We start from the raw sequence: 16,710 nt of genomic DNA, 5'->3' as shown, positions 1-16,710 counted from the left end.
CGACTCATCGAATACAGTACAACTCTTTCATGAATTCTGCTGTATTATAAGAACTGACTTTTAAATTCAAAATATTCTAACAATTGAGCTTGAATCCTGAAGGCATTAAAGAGGAAAGTTCAACCTTTCTCAAACGAAAAAAGTGGAGCATTAAGATTTGTGCCGCATTTAGAATGAGAGATTGAATCTAGCGCTTTCTGTGCTTTTTCTCGCAGCTTATTCTTCTTAAGATCTTTATTGTAAGACCCCTCCCCAGTCCGCCAGATTCAAGCAAAAATATTATAATTTTAATTTTTTTATAAGAATCGAATAAATCGACAGACTAGATAAGTTCTTATAAAAAACTTGAATAATATTTTCTTTGACTCATTCACCTATGTGAAATAAAAACTTTCAAAAAAATCATAAAATAATCAAAACTCCCTCGCAACAGATCATCAGACCATGATTTGAAAAATTTTCTTGAAACAACCTTCAAACTGTTCGCTCTATATCATTTCTGAAGCAAGAACAACAGATACAAAAACCAGCAGATTCTCATTCTGGCATTTGCAGATTACCGCCCCTGTATCACCACCGCCGGTGAAGGACCCCATTAATTCGAAAAATCGCAAGAAAATCCCCCCTGGTTATAGTATTAGATTGTTCCTTGCGCTCAATGTATCCTTTGCACTCAAAGTATCTGTGCAAAAATATCCCAGCAAAACTATCCATTGTAGCCTAAGTGTCCACTGTACAAAATATTTCCCTGTTCCTAAAGTATACATTATTTATCGTGTATCAAAGTTCTCCTGGCGAAAAAGTACCAAACATATGCCCTGTACGGAACCACAAACTCAAGTGATTGCGTTTTCAATGTACATTTTACATGCGGTGACCCGAATTTACTTCCAATTTTATACCAATTCTAAAGAGAGAGGGAAGCGAAGATTGGTGGCTTTCTAAGTTATATAATTGGTTGCGAAATTCGATTTTGAAATTTTGATAGTTTTTTTCCTTATATAAACCAGTCAACACTTTTGGTACTTCAAAGATTAAACAGTATTGCCCCTCAATCGGGAAGATTCCAAATGGGGAAGAAACTTCCTGAACGAAAGAATCAGCCGGATCTTTTTCCAAACTTTGTCCTGTACCTTGGGGAGATTTTTCCGAGCCTCTTCCTCATTGGGAAGTTGAAAAATGACTCAATCTAACGCAAAACTGTACGATGACCAGCAAAAAATGAACAAACTTTATAACTTTACAGTTTATCAAGAGAATTTTTCCGTGTAGGTGTTAGTTGCGATGACATCCGCCGTCTTTTCAGTCTTAGTGAGAATCTGCTAGGGATAAATTTGCTTCGACAGCTTGTTACACTCTGATAATTATATCGACAGATGCCTTGACATTAGACACAGGGTAACTTTAATTTAGTCAGTATTGTCGCTTAAAGTAAAATAACATTATTCTTTATTAGCGAAGTGTCACCATTAAAATTTGGTTATGGACAGTTGTTTTATTCACGCTCCAAACTGACCATTCTTCATCTCTCTTCTTTTTCAGATTTATTTCTCCCATATCTTCAGAACAACAATTTGAACTTCCGCAGAACAACCGGACCTAAGTTTCATCCACTGTGGACCCTCCCCATAGGACTGTTTTCTATTCTGTTTTTAAAAATATCATACACCCCTGTGTCACACACCCACTGGGACCCCATCCCCACTGGAAAATTTGGCAAACATTTCGTTCCCAGTGGTGAAATACCCTGAAATTTCAGCCCCACTGGGAAATTGACATTGATTTCATCCCCATTGGAAATTCAATGTTTGAAATTGCACTCCAAAACCATCCCCACTGGATTTTTTAACCTTGGAACAATAGAATTTCTATCCCCGTTTGGATTTCAATAGGAGTTTTTATCCACACTGAGAAAAATAAGTTCCACCGGGGCTCTGAGACAGGGTGTTATTATACACAAAATATATTACATATAAGCAATCCTGGTTTCCAAGCGGTGATCTCTTTAAATCTACCTGGAGTTTTTTATCCCCCATGCAATGGCTGAAATTAAATCCTTAAATCGAGAAAGAGGTTTTGATATTTTATAACCATAACCTCATAAGCAGGATGATCATAGCCAGAAAATCTACCAGTCTCGCATATAAAAAGACATGTCTTTCTAACACCCATATATCGTTCAAACAACGTCCTATGTTAAAGCCGGTTTCCACTTGCGCGCGCTTCGACCGCACTCTTTCGAGCAAAGCTTCTAGGTTGTTGGTCAAAAGAAAAATGAAACAACTCCGTTGGCGTGATCTGACGTAACGGTTGAAAAAAGTTACACGCACTACATTTTTATGACATAATCTTTTTTCCAAGAAAAAAAGATTGAAGCCAAAAGGTATGATCGCAGCGCACGCAAGTGGAGACCGGCCTTTCAGTTGGGTAACTAGCCCACAAGACGCTTGTTGGATCCTCCTCATCCAGACATAACGGTCCCTCTCTGTCCATCAAACACATTGAAAACCCAACAACGATGATAATGATGCGATTGATATAATTGGATCTTTTATGTCACACGCTCCACTTTTGTTATTGATATTCTATTTGATAATATTGCTGCACTCTATAATTCTCTCATTGCTAATATACTGTGTTGGTATGTTTTATCCCCACATAAGAACATTTTATCATGAAGTTTCTTGTTTTCAATGTTGCCTATCATCAGACAAGCGATGATAATCCCGTACCTGCAGATAATTTCAGACGTCCAAGAATATTTTAATTGTAACATGAAGGTTTTGAAACTTTTTAGGGAATTTTGATGGTGGATTTTAGTCTTCGCTTCTACAATTTCCAGCTTCATTCAGGTATTCATGAGTTGCTTTCAGCCCATTGAGCTTAAACCTGAAATGCTAGAGACGATTCTTCATCCTCTCAACAAGCAAGCAAAAGTGAAGCCTTAAGATTTTTACCGCATTTCGAATGGAAGATGGAATCTAACAATTTCTTTGTTTTCACATTTTACAATTTTCGAATTCAGGCGGTAAATATTACCAATGTTTCCAATCATAGCGAAACTTATTTAGAGAATAGGTTACTCCTTGCGTTGATTGAGGATTGAAGAGAGTGTTACAATTTGAAGATGTGCACGGTTAGCAGGCTAGCTTATTTTTGGACTAAATGGCAAGGAGAAGTAGGAGCTTAACTGGAAACTCATAGACGAAAACGTGTTTGTTTGTTTGTTAAAGACAGTCGAATGCGCTACATAAAACTACGTGTTTTCCAAACTCCAACCCAGTCCGTTAGTCCGTTTTTTTATGACTCTGATACTTTGAAAGTTCTAAAGAAAAGGTATCACGTTCATCAGTAAAATCATGGAATGGGGACAGTGGTTCTGGGTACGAGATTGCGTGTGTTCCTCTGTGTTTTCGCTTTGAAATCAGTTTATGTATTCGAGATAAATCGAGGGGGGCGGTTTAAAGTTAACATGTCTCCAAAATCACCGTCCACTTTGCTCGACGACGGTAAAAACACCAAAATACCGCCGCCTGTTTAGGTGAGCAAAGGCGATATAGAGCCATACATCAACTATCGACTTTGTTTTGTATCGATTTCACTTACTGTCACCCTCTCGCCTCCGATATATAAACTCGGTGATTAAGGATACTCAACAGATTTAGATGTTCTTATAAGTTGAGATTGTTTATCATAAAGACTGAAAGTTTAAAATGAGTAGGCAGTAAAATGTAGATCAATACCTTAATACGATTTTGATGGAGATTAATAGGTTTATGGTTTAATAAAGACCCCTTTATCAACTATGACACACAACCTTGTTTCAACGTCCATCTCATGTCCATAACGTCCACATTACGTTAGATGAACGTTGAAAGAACGTTGTTTGGTTTATCAAGAATAATAACGGTACCAAATTATGTCAACTATTTAATTATAAGGTATGATATAACGGTCTTTGTATTTCCTCTGGTTAAATCACCATGGCGACCCTTTTGATAAACAAATTAGCAGTATTGTGAAATTATTTTTTTATTTAAACCTTCAAACCCGAGTGACGTGTATACGCGTTCACAATTTACCAATATACCAGGTTCCAGACTTATGGTTATAACTCCTGACCACTTCATTCAAAAAGGCATAAGCGAAGTATGAAAATACCTTTTTAATGATACCGAAACCATAAAAGTACCAAGCACCATTTTCTAGCGTTACTTGCTTAAATATTTTGATTAAAAAAAAGCTGTTTACTTTTTAGTTGTGCACTGGAAAGATTAATATTTGCAGTCAAATTCTTAAAGTCCATTCGCTTTACAATTTTTGGCTCTCATATTTCAAAACCACTTTCACAGGATTTTTCTGATTACGCAAACCTGGTTCCCTCAAAACGTCCATTAAACGTTAGATGAACGTTGAAGCAACGTGGTATGCCAGCTGGGATTCCAGATTTGTGTACTTAAAAATGTTTTTTTGTTTCGCTATTCTGGGTTGGGTGTGTAAGTATTTACGGATAAGAAGAATCCTTAATTTCAATTTAATCATAGAAACGGCTTTCATGGGCAGAATATTCCACTCTTGGAGTTTCTTATTGAGTTTTAGAATACACAAAGCGTGATTTCTTTCCAGCGTATAAATATTACGATGTGAAGATAAATCCCGATTGCATTCAACGCGCACTCACGAATACAATATTTCTATGATTCGAATCAACTTTCAGCTCCTGTCGATGGACATCCTCGCAAAACACCAAAGTGACCCAGAAAAAATTATAAAGGTTTTCTGTGTCCAAATTTCTACTATATTCCTTTTTAATTGTAAAGAAGAAAGGCAAATTTAAGATTTGATATAAATTTTTTTTTTAATTAGTACAGTGGTTCTCAAGCTATAAGCTTTTGAAGTCAAAATTAACTTTTGAAAAAGTCCAAAAACATGTCAGAAATGGGGTATCAAATTGACGCAATTCTATACAGAAAATTTCATAAGAAAGCCTATAACTTTTATTTTTAGTCGGTTTTTTTTTTTTCGTCGGGGAAAAATTTCGTCACCTAGAGGCATTTTCGTCACTTTCCCCCCACCAAATTTTCAAATTCGTCACTTTTCCACGACAAAAATTTCAAATTTGTCACTTTCTAAACTGTCCAAAAGATTTGGTTTCCTTCACTAGCTCGAAAATGGATCTTGTAATTCGACGTTTAAGGCACTAATTTCGGTAAATAAAGGTGTAAAAAAAATAGATTCGAATTTTGGTTGCGGTATGAAATTTCAGGTAAATGTTTTGGTTGGGGATAAAAAAATCGGGTACAAGTTTTGATCGGGTGATGAAATATCGGGGAAATATTTCGTCGGGGAAAAATTTCGTAACCCCCTCAAAATTTTCGTCACTTTTCCCCGACATTTTTTCCCCGATAAGGTATACCAAATTTTAAGTTTACCTTTCCTCTTTACAATGACAAAAGAATTCATTGAAAGTCCACATTATTTTGGACACAGTTAGCCACCAAACCCTTATACTTTTTTCTGGGCCACCCAGTACCTAAAGTCTATTCACGACGATAAGTGTGCACTAAATTTTGCTTTGCTTGTTATTTCTCAACCAATTCTGAAACCCTGTTGGAAAGGCCTAATGCCTGAGAAAGCAAGGAATTTTGAGTATTGCAAAAGAAAAGGAACTGTATTTCTTCTATTCGATACGCTCCATTATATTCGATTATATTTTACGTCACCGTCAACAAGAAACTCATATACGACGCTCCATTCAATACCCTCTCTTATTCGACGAAAATCCAATTCCCCTTGAAAGTCTGATTAGAGAGTGTCAACTGTGCCGTACTGGCTACTCATAAAACTGTCACAGTATTAAATATGTGTATTTTTGACTGTAAAACTGTAAAACCAAGTGACATAAAACTTGTCATTTAATTCGAAACGCTTTAACGAGAAGCTTGTCAAGGAAAACGGAGTAAAAATTAGTCCGTTCACTTTACCAAAAACTCTGTCGATACTCTGCTGAAATAGTTTTTCAGTGATTCTGAAATAGTTTTTCAGCTCCTTGAAGTTTTTGTCCCTTTCTCCGACTTTTCTAACGATAAGTTATGACCTTACTGAAACTCACCGTTAACCTCTTTGCATGTTACCAAGGCTTAAATCTTTTCTATCGACAGTTAACATAGAATCACTGGCTGGACGGTCAAACATTCCACGACATTCTCGCCATGACAACCATCACTATAACGACCACCATTATGACAAAAACGCTAACAAAAAGCGTATGAACTTTTACTCGATTTACTTATCTGATATTCCGATGGCGGATTGGCGGCCGCCCGCGCTAAAACTCTAAAGGAGTGGGCCAATTTCCCATCGGAGGGGAATGATAGTCAACCTTTGATTGGTCGTATCCCCTGTCGGGTTAAACTATCCTTGCGCGTAAACCTGAAAATATTTCGGCTGGACCTGTCAATACCCGAAAACGAAGGCTATGTCCAGGCCTCTAGCTGCAAAATCTTTTTTGCAAAATTACGTAATCTAAACCTTCCAGATGTTAACCTTCAGAGCTTTAATGTGTCGAATAAAATTTTCTGCATATAGGTGCCAGATAATGACTTTACTTAGTTTCACCCATTGCAGGGAGAAAAATCAATCAGTCAAATCTTAGTTGATTTTCACGTGTGTAAAAAACTTTTCTTTTTTCCTTCAACAATAAAACGATTAAATTCAAAGTGATGTGGGTATACACCTTTTCGACCGTAGCTGTAAATTGCCTCGTGGACGTTTTTTTGTCTGCTTTATCCCACTAAAACCGTCACAGTTCTTTTTTCGCACCTATAGACAATAGAAAAATGTGTCATAAAAGGATTGGGTCGAATTTAGGGGGATAATTATTTAACTAAGTGGCACGCGCCGGACTGCGCGATTACGGTGGAAAAGGTGATATGATAATAGGTTTTTATCCATATGGAAGTGTTGAATAGATTCAATTTGAAACGAATAGGAAATTTGTTTCTTAAAACCACTAAAAAGCAAATTCAGTAAAATTCACAAACTGACGTCACTTTTTTTTTCGATTTTTTTATTGACGTCAAATATATTTTCAGCGCTTTATCCAGCGTCGATTTTTTTTAAATATTGCATTCAAATTATTAGAATTCTCTTTCGTTTGGAGTAAGTGCGCTCTAAAGAGAATTGTTATTGAATTGTTATAATATTGTAAAAGAAAATTGGAAATACAAGATGGTTGCGTGTAGTAAACCAATGATAACAGAATGTTATCTACAGTCAATGCTGGAATTTCAGAAATTGGTTTTCAAAATGGAAAATCTTCATTTCCTGATGAGTTCCGGATCAGCTGATTTTGCGATGATCAGTGAAAATATGGATGGAACAGTCGAGTTCGGAAAAGTGTTCCCAAATATTTTGATGAAAGACATGATTCAATATCGTATGTATCGTCAACCCAATGTTCCATCCCTTGTTCAAAACAACTTGAAGAATTGTTTGAAACATAATACTCAGCCCTTATTCACCATGAAGAAACACACTTCAAAAAGATACCACCCGTATCTTAACGTACTTAAAAAACATCGAATGAACAAAAACAAATTTCCGAAATCGGACAAGCAATTGGAATCAAAGATGATTAAACATAAGCCGTGTTATGATCCAAAGGAGTTTCTTGAGTTTCTGGATAACATGAACGATAGTCAAGATTCGGTGTACAAAGAACCTTCGCCTGAGATTGATCGTTTGTGTTTTGCGTTCGGTGGATTGTCGGTGTCTGATGATAAACCATCCAAACAAAAGTCAGTAACAACAGTTGTCAAAAAACCCTCTGGTCTTACAGTTGTACCAACGTTGGAAATAAATAAACCCTCCGAGCAAAACTCAGTTACCACTGCTGCTAAAAAACCCTCTGGTATTTCAGTTGTGCCAACGGTGGAAATAAATAAACCCTCCAAACAAATCTCAGTTACCGCTCCCATTAAAGAACCAGCGGTGAAAATTTGTGAAAGTAAACCTTCTTCTGCTTCTTCTTCAAGAAAAAGACTTGTTCCTTGTATAAAGATCTATGAAGATGAACTCGTCCCACGCTTAGATACACGCCGTGAAAGCGTTCCAAGCTCGTCCGCCGCTTCCGATGAGGAAATTTCCATTTCCAATCTTCAACAAGATGCACAAAAGAAACGAATATGGGGAAATCAACCTGAAAAAGAGGATGTCAAGAAATCGAAAATGACTGAAGAAAAAACCAACATAACTGATCAAAGAATCGTGGTAAAGAAGACCTTTGGCCGAAAAATGATCATAAAAAACCGGTCCGATGCACAACAAAAATTGGACGAATCCAAAAACACTAATGATCGAAAAGCGTCAGACATCAGAAAAGTTTTCATTAGAAACCAAAATGACAAATACAACAACAATGGCGAAAACAACCGTGACCGAAAAAAGAATACAAGAACCAACAACAGTGTGAAAAGACAACGTGACTATCCCGAGGATGAGCTTGCTTCACCATTCTGGAAGAAATCCCGCAAATCCAACAGAACAGACCGATTCCGTTAGATTATCACTAGAAATATTCATTGAATAGAGTCACCTTTTTTGTCAATTTATTTTATCTAAGAATTATTTTATATTTATTTATTTATCTAAAAAATTATATTTCATATACTAAATATTTTTGATTTTGTTTGTTAGTACACCCCTGTGTCACAGATCCGCTTGGACCCCAGAGCCCAACTAGAAAATTCGGCAAAAATTTCTTTCCCATTGGGAAAATGCCCTGGAAATTTCAGGCCCAGGAGAAATTGACATTCGAAAATCGATGTTTAAAAACTGCACTCCAAAATCATTCCTACTAGATTTTTTAACCTTACTCATAGAACAATATAATTTCTTTTCCCAGCTGACACACAACGTTGTTTCAACGTTCATCTAACGTATTATGGACGTTATGAACGTTAGATAAACGTCGGAAAAACGTTGTGTGCCATCTGGGTCCCCATTAGGGTTTCAATAGGAATCGTTATCCCCACTAAGAAAAAAGTTCCACCGGAGCTGCGAGACAGGGATGTGTTTGTCTTACAATAGAGTCACTTAAGCTCGAACATGCAGGATGGCGCAAATTTGTTCGAGTCATGGTGACAGTTTACAAGGGTTTGTAAACTGGATGGGCCAGCAAACTTGTTCGAGTTAAGGAGATATTCGATAAATAGAGGTTCGAGTTATGGAGACTCCACTGCATCACAACAGAATTTAAATTCAAAAGAGTGTTCAATACTGTGTTAATACAGAAGATGAAATTCCGAGCCGATGTTGTAAAAACTCCAGCTCATCCGAAATTTTGGTCGATTTTCACGCAATTTTTGTCCAAATTTTGTAACATCATGACCCTTTGAACGAGGAAATTTTGAATTTCGTGATTTTTGGAACCTTGCAGAGATTTAATTTTCTTTTTAATGGTTTTTGTACCCTTTTGAAAGACTTTCGTGGGTGTGAAAAAGGGACCCTTATTGCTCGCACATACCCGGCAGCCATTTTGCATAAGTACCCCTCCCCCCCCCCAGGGTATAATCCATACATGCTAAAAGACAAAGAGAAGCTTGAGGAGAAGCTATCAAAGTGTTAGAATTTCTATGGCACTTATTGCTCTGCAAGTATAACAAATTTTTGTCTGATTACATTGTTTTGCCCACTCTGTATGATACTGACGACTTTCGTAGAATCCATTCATGCTAAAAGTCGCTTTTTCATTACTAAGAAGGCTAGATCTCCCGAACTATAGAAAATGACATTAATTTATCAGCTTTATATCGTCGATAATGATGTTTTGACATTCGAATTCATTTTCTGTAAGAATATAAATTTATTTTTGGGAATGCATAGTTTTACAGAAAAACATTGTTGAGAAGGTACAAAAACAATATTATTGTAGTTTGAAAATTTTAACCAGGGCAATGCAGATAAAGCTCGGAGGGTAAACATTATATGATACGTATCCAAAAAAAACAAAGAGTTAAAAAGTTATTCTTAAAAAAAGACTGAACCAATTTATCATGATGTGTAGATTGATAGATTATTTTCATAAATTGCTGAAGCTTTTGATGTGCGTCTATTATAAAAAAAGTATTAAAGCCTGTTTGTGGAAAGGCTCGGTTGATCATAATATGTATGTAGTTTCTCTTAGACAGTGATTGAATTACCTGACTTGAATTACAATAGAGAAGTTTGTCATTTCATCTTATTTGGTCAATCTTAGAAGTTGGAAAAATCTATATACCACTAAATAGTACTCTAGTTTTATGCTGTTGAAGGAGATTTCAAGAGATAGTTGTAAATACAGCGGGACTTGAAAATCGTTGTCCAAACTTTAAATTTTCAAAAATGTCAACATTTTTGGAAGGAGCGAGAAGGAGTGTCCTGCAGAATTTGCAAGAGCTAACAAACGAGTTGACGAGCAATGTTCTAGCAGAACAAGAAACCAAGCTATATGACGCAGACCCTGAGGCTATAGTACACCGTTCCAATAATAATACACTCAGGAGTGAACAAATACCGAATGGTCTGGAAGATTTTACTATCGAGGATGATATATTTGAAGAATTCAACTCTATTTCGAATGCTAAGAATGAAATCCTTGAATGGAGAGACAATAGGATTGTGTCAAAATGCTTATGGTTTTTCCAATGTTTTTACATGACTTTCTTTATGATTGTGACATGCACTGTTTCAGTCAGTTTGATCGTGGTTGGTCTCTGGTATTTAGATTTCATCGTCTTTGATGGTCTGCAAATTACACATAAACAAGTCACCAACGACGTCATCGAGTGGTTTTTTATGTGCTGGATGCACTTGGCAATAATGAGTTTAATATTCACATTTAAATTTGTCCGAAGTTTGAATCTGTCAAGCTTGAATGCGATGATCGTATTAATAGGATGTGTGTATAAACTCTTTATCTACTTATACTCAATGAAAGATGAGATTGCAGTCAAAGTTCCATTGAACGTTCTATTTGCAGCTCTGTACATTACCAATAGTTCAAGAATCAGCCGTAATTTTTACAAAGGTCAACTCAACAAACAGTTGGTTCTTTTCTTCCAACTTTCCTGTCAATTCATCTATGGTTCCATCATTTTCTACGCAATCAAACATCTCTTTCTACCTCGATACAAGGAACTGACTATTACCACAGAAAAACTGATTTTCTTAATTTTGTGCTCGTTAGCATTGATGATATGCAGAACTCTGGCTCGAACGAATGTCCAAAATATGTGTTATGTCAATCACCCGGGGTCGACGTACATTCTTCTAGCACTGGGAAACGCGTTGACTATATCTCTCTACAGAATAAGGCAATCTGAAATGGACACGCTATGGCAATTTACTGTTTTTTCTTTTGTCATTGGTTTGTTTGGATTCTTGGAGAAAATCACCATGGTGATTGTTGATCATTTTTTTATTTGGATGTATCGTAAATGTATTGTGTTGGAAAAAGACATGAATTCTTATGTTGGGAAATATAGAACACCTAGAAGTCAGCGTTTATTAGCTGACAACATTGTTTGCTCGATTATACAAGAATGCTGTGTGATTGCCATCTCGAATGCTATATACCAACTCAATGATGGTCATATTTTTGTCACAAGAATGTTCGGCATTCGAGCCTTGTTAGCTCTTATACTGGAATTCATATTTTCGCTGCTTTCAGTTTTCTTGGTGACTTGGTATTTTAATATTCCAGTATTGAAAACATGGCGCAAAAAATGGGGTCGATTCTTTTTGGTTACTTTGTTGACAGTTTTGTTTCCAGTCTTCCTTATAATGAGAATGGAAAAATAGACACGTGGTTCTTGGTCATTTTACGATATAAACTAGTCTGAATCACAGACCTCTACAAAACCGCAGGTAGTATAAGGAGGAGAGGTGATAAGGAGAACGATTCCGTTAGTGGATGCCTGCAGCCTAGAAATAAGCTAGACTAGCAACTAGTCTGTTTATCAATCATTTCAAAGAGCGGAAATATAAGGGCGGCAGGCGTTTGCTGAAAAAGAAATTATGAAGGAGAACGAGGATAAGTTAGGCCCCTGTCTCTGCTGACAATTTTCCTTCCTTCCCTTACCTTCTGCTCTCATTTTTCGTATATGATATCGTTCCAGCCTGATCGCTGTACCAGTCTAACGATGAGTCTTCACTCTTTTTGCTACCACGAGGGTACCAATTTCACGAGAAATCATTCAAATATACTATGCCTTTCAACATAAAACCCAGCTGGCACACAACGTTGTTTTAACGTTCAAATAACGTTATTTGGACGTTATGAATGTCACATGGACGTTTTTTTGACGTTGCGTGCCGTCTGGGAAGCTAAAAGTGTACAGTTGACTTTCGCTAATTCGAATTCGAATGGGGAATTTTATTTGTTCGATTTTTGAAAGTATATTCAGAGAGTTTATCTTTGACGGGGACTGGGAATAAGTTCTAACTAGCGAGAGTATACTATATTTAAAATTTAATTTAAATTTTGATCCACTTGTAATAAATTCGTTTTCTTTGTAAAATTTTAACGTTTATGATACAGAATTGCATCTATGTTTTTCGCGTTTTTTTTTTTCGCAGACTTATTCTTCCTACGAGGTGGTGGGGCGGATATCCCACAATTCAAATGAAGGCTAAATTAGCCATCTTCTTGGTGTTTGAAGATTAACACACATTTCGTACACACCAATTATTAATTATTCGGACAAAATGCTTGATATCATAACTATCAATGAAGATAGTAAGAAACAAGTACACCTCTTTTTTATGAGAACAAACTATATAAAAAAATACCTTATCGGCCAAATCTTAGTCGGCCTTAATCTTAGTCGGCCTTAATTTTAGTCGGCCCTAATTTTAATCATCTCATCAAAATTTAGTCACTAAGGGCCGCCTAAGCGGTTCTATTTACAGTTAATTTGGCTCAAATCTTTAGTCGGCCCAAATTTTTAAAGAACCTAAAATATAACTTTTATGTTCAAATACTAAAATCAATTTTCCGACTATGAGAAGAGCCCTTAAAGTATTAAGTATTGCAGAAGCAAGAATGAAAAAAGACTTTTCACTAATTTGTTTATTGCTACTGTTGATCATCTTTCAACTTAGAATTGACATGATGACATTGACATTTTAAAACAATTCTGTTATCTCTCCATTCAAGAATCTCATCTTTAGCATTTGTAATATCGTCTTCCATAGTAAAATCTTCAAGACCGTTCGGTATTTGTTCATTCCTTAGTGTGTTATTGTTTGAACGGTGCATTATAGCCTCAGGGTCTGCATTATAGAGCTTGGTTTCTTGTTCTGCTAACACATTGTTTGTTAACTGGTTTGTTGTTAATTCTTGCAGGTTTCGCAGGACACTTCTCCTCGCTCCTTCCAAAAATGTTGACATTTTGAAGACTTTAAAGTTTTGACTTCAGTTTTGAAGTAGTCTTTGTCTGTGTGAGCTGTAATAAACAAATGCTCAGTATTTTGGAGTTCCAATCACTGACTTTTATAAACCCTGGACTAAACTATATCCGCCATCTTTGATCGGAGTTTTTTTAAAGTGGTACCCGCGAAGAAGCTAATGCAGTGTTAAAAATTAACGTCAAACGGCGCTACATCATCACAAGTATTCATCAAATACAATCAAATGACAAACTTTTTTATTGTAATTCAAGTCAGGTAATTCAACCAGTCTCTAGAAACTACATACATAGTTATTCCACAAACAGCCTATACTATAATAGACTTTTTGCATCAAAAGCTTCAATTTAATGAAAATAATCTATCTATCATCATAATAGGTTGGTCTAGTTTTCTAAGAACTATTTCTTAAAGAATTCTACATTTCAATTCTGTACTTTTTACCAACCGAGCTATGTCGGGCTGTTTAAAATCTTCAAATTACAATGATATTGCCTATAGACCTTTCCAGCAACGTTTTTCTAAAGTATGCAGTCCCCAAGACAATTTTATATTCTTACGGAAAATGCATTCAGATGTCAATACTTCATTATCTACATAAAGCTGATGGATAATTTCATTTTCTACGTCCTCATTAATTTCTTAAAGTCTGTCTCAAAAGTAAATTTTTATCCAACAAAGATACGTAAAACCCAGCTGGCACATAACGTTGTTTCAACGTTCATATTTTTCAAAATCTTTATCAATTAGATTATTCTCCTTGGAAATATCTTTCCAATGGTATATAGCTTTTAACATAGCATTAATACTTGCTGAGAAATTGTCAAAAAGACACCCCTGTCTCGCAGTCCCGGTGGAACTTCTTCCCACATTGGGGATTAAAATTTCTATTTAAATCCCAACGGGGATAGAAAATCTATTGTTTTCAGCCACCAAAAATCCAGTGGGGATGGTTTTGGACTCCAATTTTGTTCCATTTAATTTCCATTGGAGATGAAATTAAAGTAAATTTCTCAGTGGGGCTGAAATTGCAGGCTATTTTTCCCACCAGGGACGAAATTTCGGCCAAATTTGAGAAGTTGACTATAATACACCACAGAAAGTTTCCGTGACTCTCACACTGTATAAGTACACAATTTTTCCCTACCGATAGCGAGTGTCAACTGCATTTTAAAGCGACTAGTTCGAAACGCAGGTCACAGGTCACAAATTACAGGTCAACAGGTCACAGGTCAGTGTTGACAGGTCAACTTTAATTACTGTAAAACACAAAGAAAATGTTTGAAAAACAATAACTATTGTCAAAAATATCATTTTGAAGGTATTTTGATGTACAACCATTTTAAAGGTCAAATTTTACCCACGTGCTTACCACATGCTTTTGGATTATGTGCCGTGTATAACACGGACCTGGAACACTCGTTTTATATATTACACGTTTATTACGCATGTTATAAGAATTATCTTTTCAATGTTATGTGCATGTTACACATGTTATATACAAAGTACATGTGTTAAATATTAGTCTTATCGTCTTTAAACAGCCTCCTGACAGGAAAATAGCTATTTCACTGTCGTTATATTATATCTCATTACCGAGTTTAAGCATACCAGGATAATCACGGCGACGGACGAAAAATGTAACAGGATAGTGCAAATACGAAAATCGATTGATTGAAACTGACTAGCCTGTTAAATTTTCGTTCGTCGTCGTGATTATACCGATTTATTTAACCTCACTATTATATCCACTGCATGATGATAACAAAGATTTATGAAAATAACATCAAAAGCATTATATTTTATAAATATTTCAATATTTTTATCCTTTGCTTTATATTTTTGATAAAAATGACATCACTATTTTCATAACTCTAAAACAGCAGTCTTGGAGCATTCAAAGTTTTCAATTTATATCCACTTGCACCGTCAGCATCCTATTGAGCATGAAAAAATATTTTACTGTAAATTATATTATTATATTATATCACCTTATATTTTGCGATAACAACATTATTTTAATATTTTAAGTATCATATTGTCAATATTTGGGGTTACCAATTTGTTATTTAAAGATATTCTCAATATGATATTTTATATGTAGCATTTCCATTGCATATAATATTTTCAGAAACCTGTTTTATGAATTATATGTTACAAGCGCATTACAATTTTCCGGTCTGCAGTTTATATGACCTGTAACCTGTGTCTATGACCTGTGACATGTTGACATGTGACCTGCGTTTCGAACTAGCCGATTTCAAAGAGAGCCCAAGATGTGATACTCAAGAGGGTGATCCATAATTTTGAAAAAGGTTATTTGATGACGTCATCGTCGTAGATGAAATTTTTTCACCAGTTTTTAATTAATACTGGAGAAACAATGCAAAAATTTCATGATGAAATGACAAGGCTATCATAAACCATAGACTATGCATAAACATCCCCCGTGTTTTTGACTCGGTGGGACCCCTTACCTACTAGACTTGAAAACTTGGCTAAAGAGATTTTCCCCAGTGGGAAAAGTACCTTTAAATCCTATCCCAATTGGGAAATTCCAAAGAAATCTCATTCCATTGAAAATGAAATTGGAAAAATTGCCATCCTCACTGGCCTTTTTCAGCTAAAAACTTTTAAAGGGATAGTCAGATAGTTTGAGATACTTTGCGTGTAGATTCCTCCCATGATCCTAAGCAAAACTTTCAATTCTCATTGTTTAACTCTTTTCCAAAGTCGAGATATTCAAATTAGAAGTTTTTGACTTTTAGCAAGAAAACAATAGAATTCTAACGTAAGAACCAATGTTTAGAAATTCCAAATTGTTAGGCAAAAAGATTTGAAGGTTTTGTTCAGGACCATGGAAGGCCCTGGAAGGAATTTATAAGCAAAAGATCTCAAACCATCTAGTTATACTCATCAAAAAGTGATAAAAAAGTCAGATACGGATATTCCCTACTTGAAAAACATAAAGAATTAGGAAGGCATAAACAGAAAGTGTATTCTGAAAAATGGGTAAATAAGAAGGCCGGCAAAAATTTTCGAAGCTAGTTGCAAGAAAATAATTAGTAAAACTTACAATTAGAATTACAAATAAGATAAAAATCTAAACACTGAAAAAAAGAAAACTAGTGATATTGTTAACCATATTCGTACTAGGGGGGGGGCAAGTAATTTTAATAGCTCTCTGAAATAAAAAAGTTATGGACTTGAAATGTTCTGTAAATTCCTAACTTTTACTAAAGCTTAAAAAGAGTATTCACG

The 16,710-nt window shown here is 35.6% G+C and overlaps 1 protein-coding gene across 1 annotated transcript; it reads left to right on the top strand.

The window, feature by feature from the left end:
* The first annotated feature begins 10,149 nt into the window (after positions 1-10,149).
* LOC136815768 (uncharacterized) lies at positions 10,150-12,486 on the top strand. Its single transcript, XM_067072216.1, has one exon. It carries the CDS (start codon positions 10,384-10,386, stop codon positions 11,839-11,841), a length of 1,458 nt encoding a protein of 485 aa, XP_066928317.1. The 5' UTR covers positions 10,150-10,383; the 3' UTR covers positions 11,842-12,486.
* Positions 12,487-16,710: the final 4,224 nt, after the last annotated feature.

This window comes from Clytia hemisphaerica, unplaced genomic scaffold (assembly GCF_902728285.1).
Source record: "Clytia hemisphaerica strain Z4C2 unplaced genomic scaffold, Clytia hemisphaerica genome assembly, whole genome shotgun sequence".
NCBI lineage: Eukaryota > Metazoa > Cnidaria > Hydrozoa > Leptothecata > Clytiidae > Clytia > Clytia hemisphaerica.
This window is presented reverse-complemented; position numbering and strand designations above follow the sequence as displayed.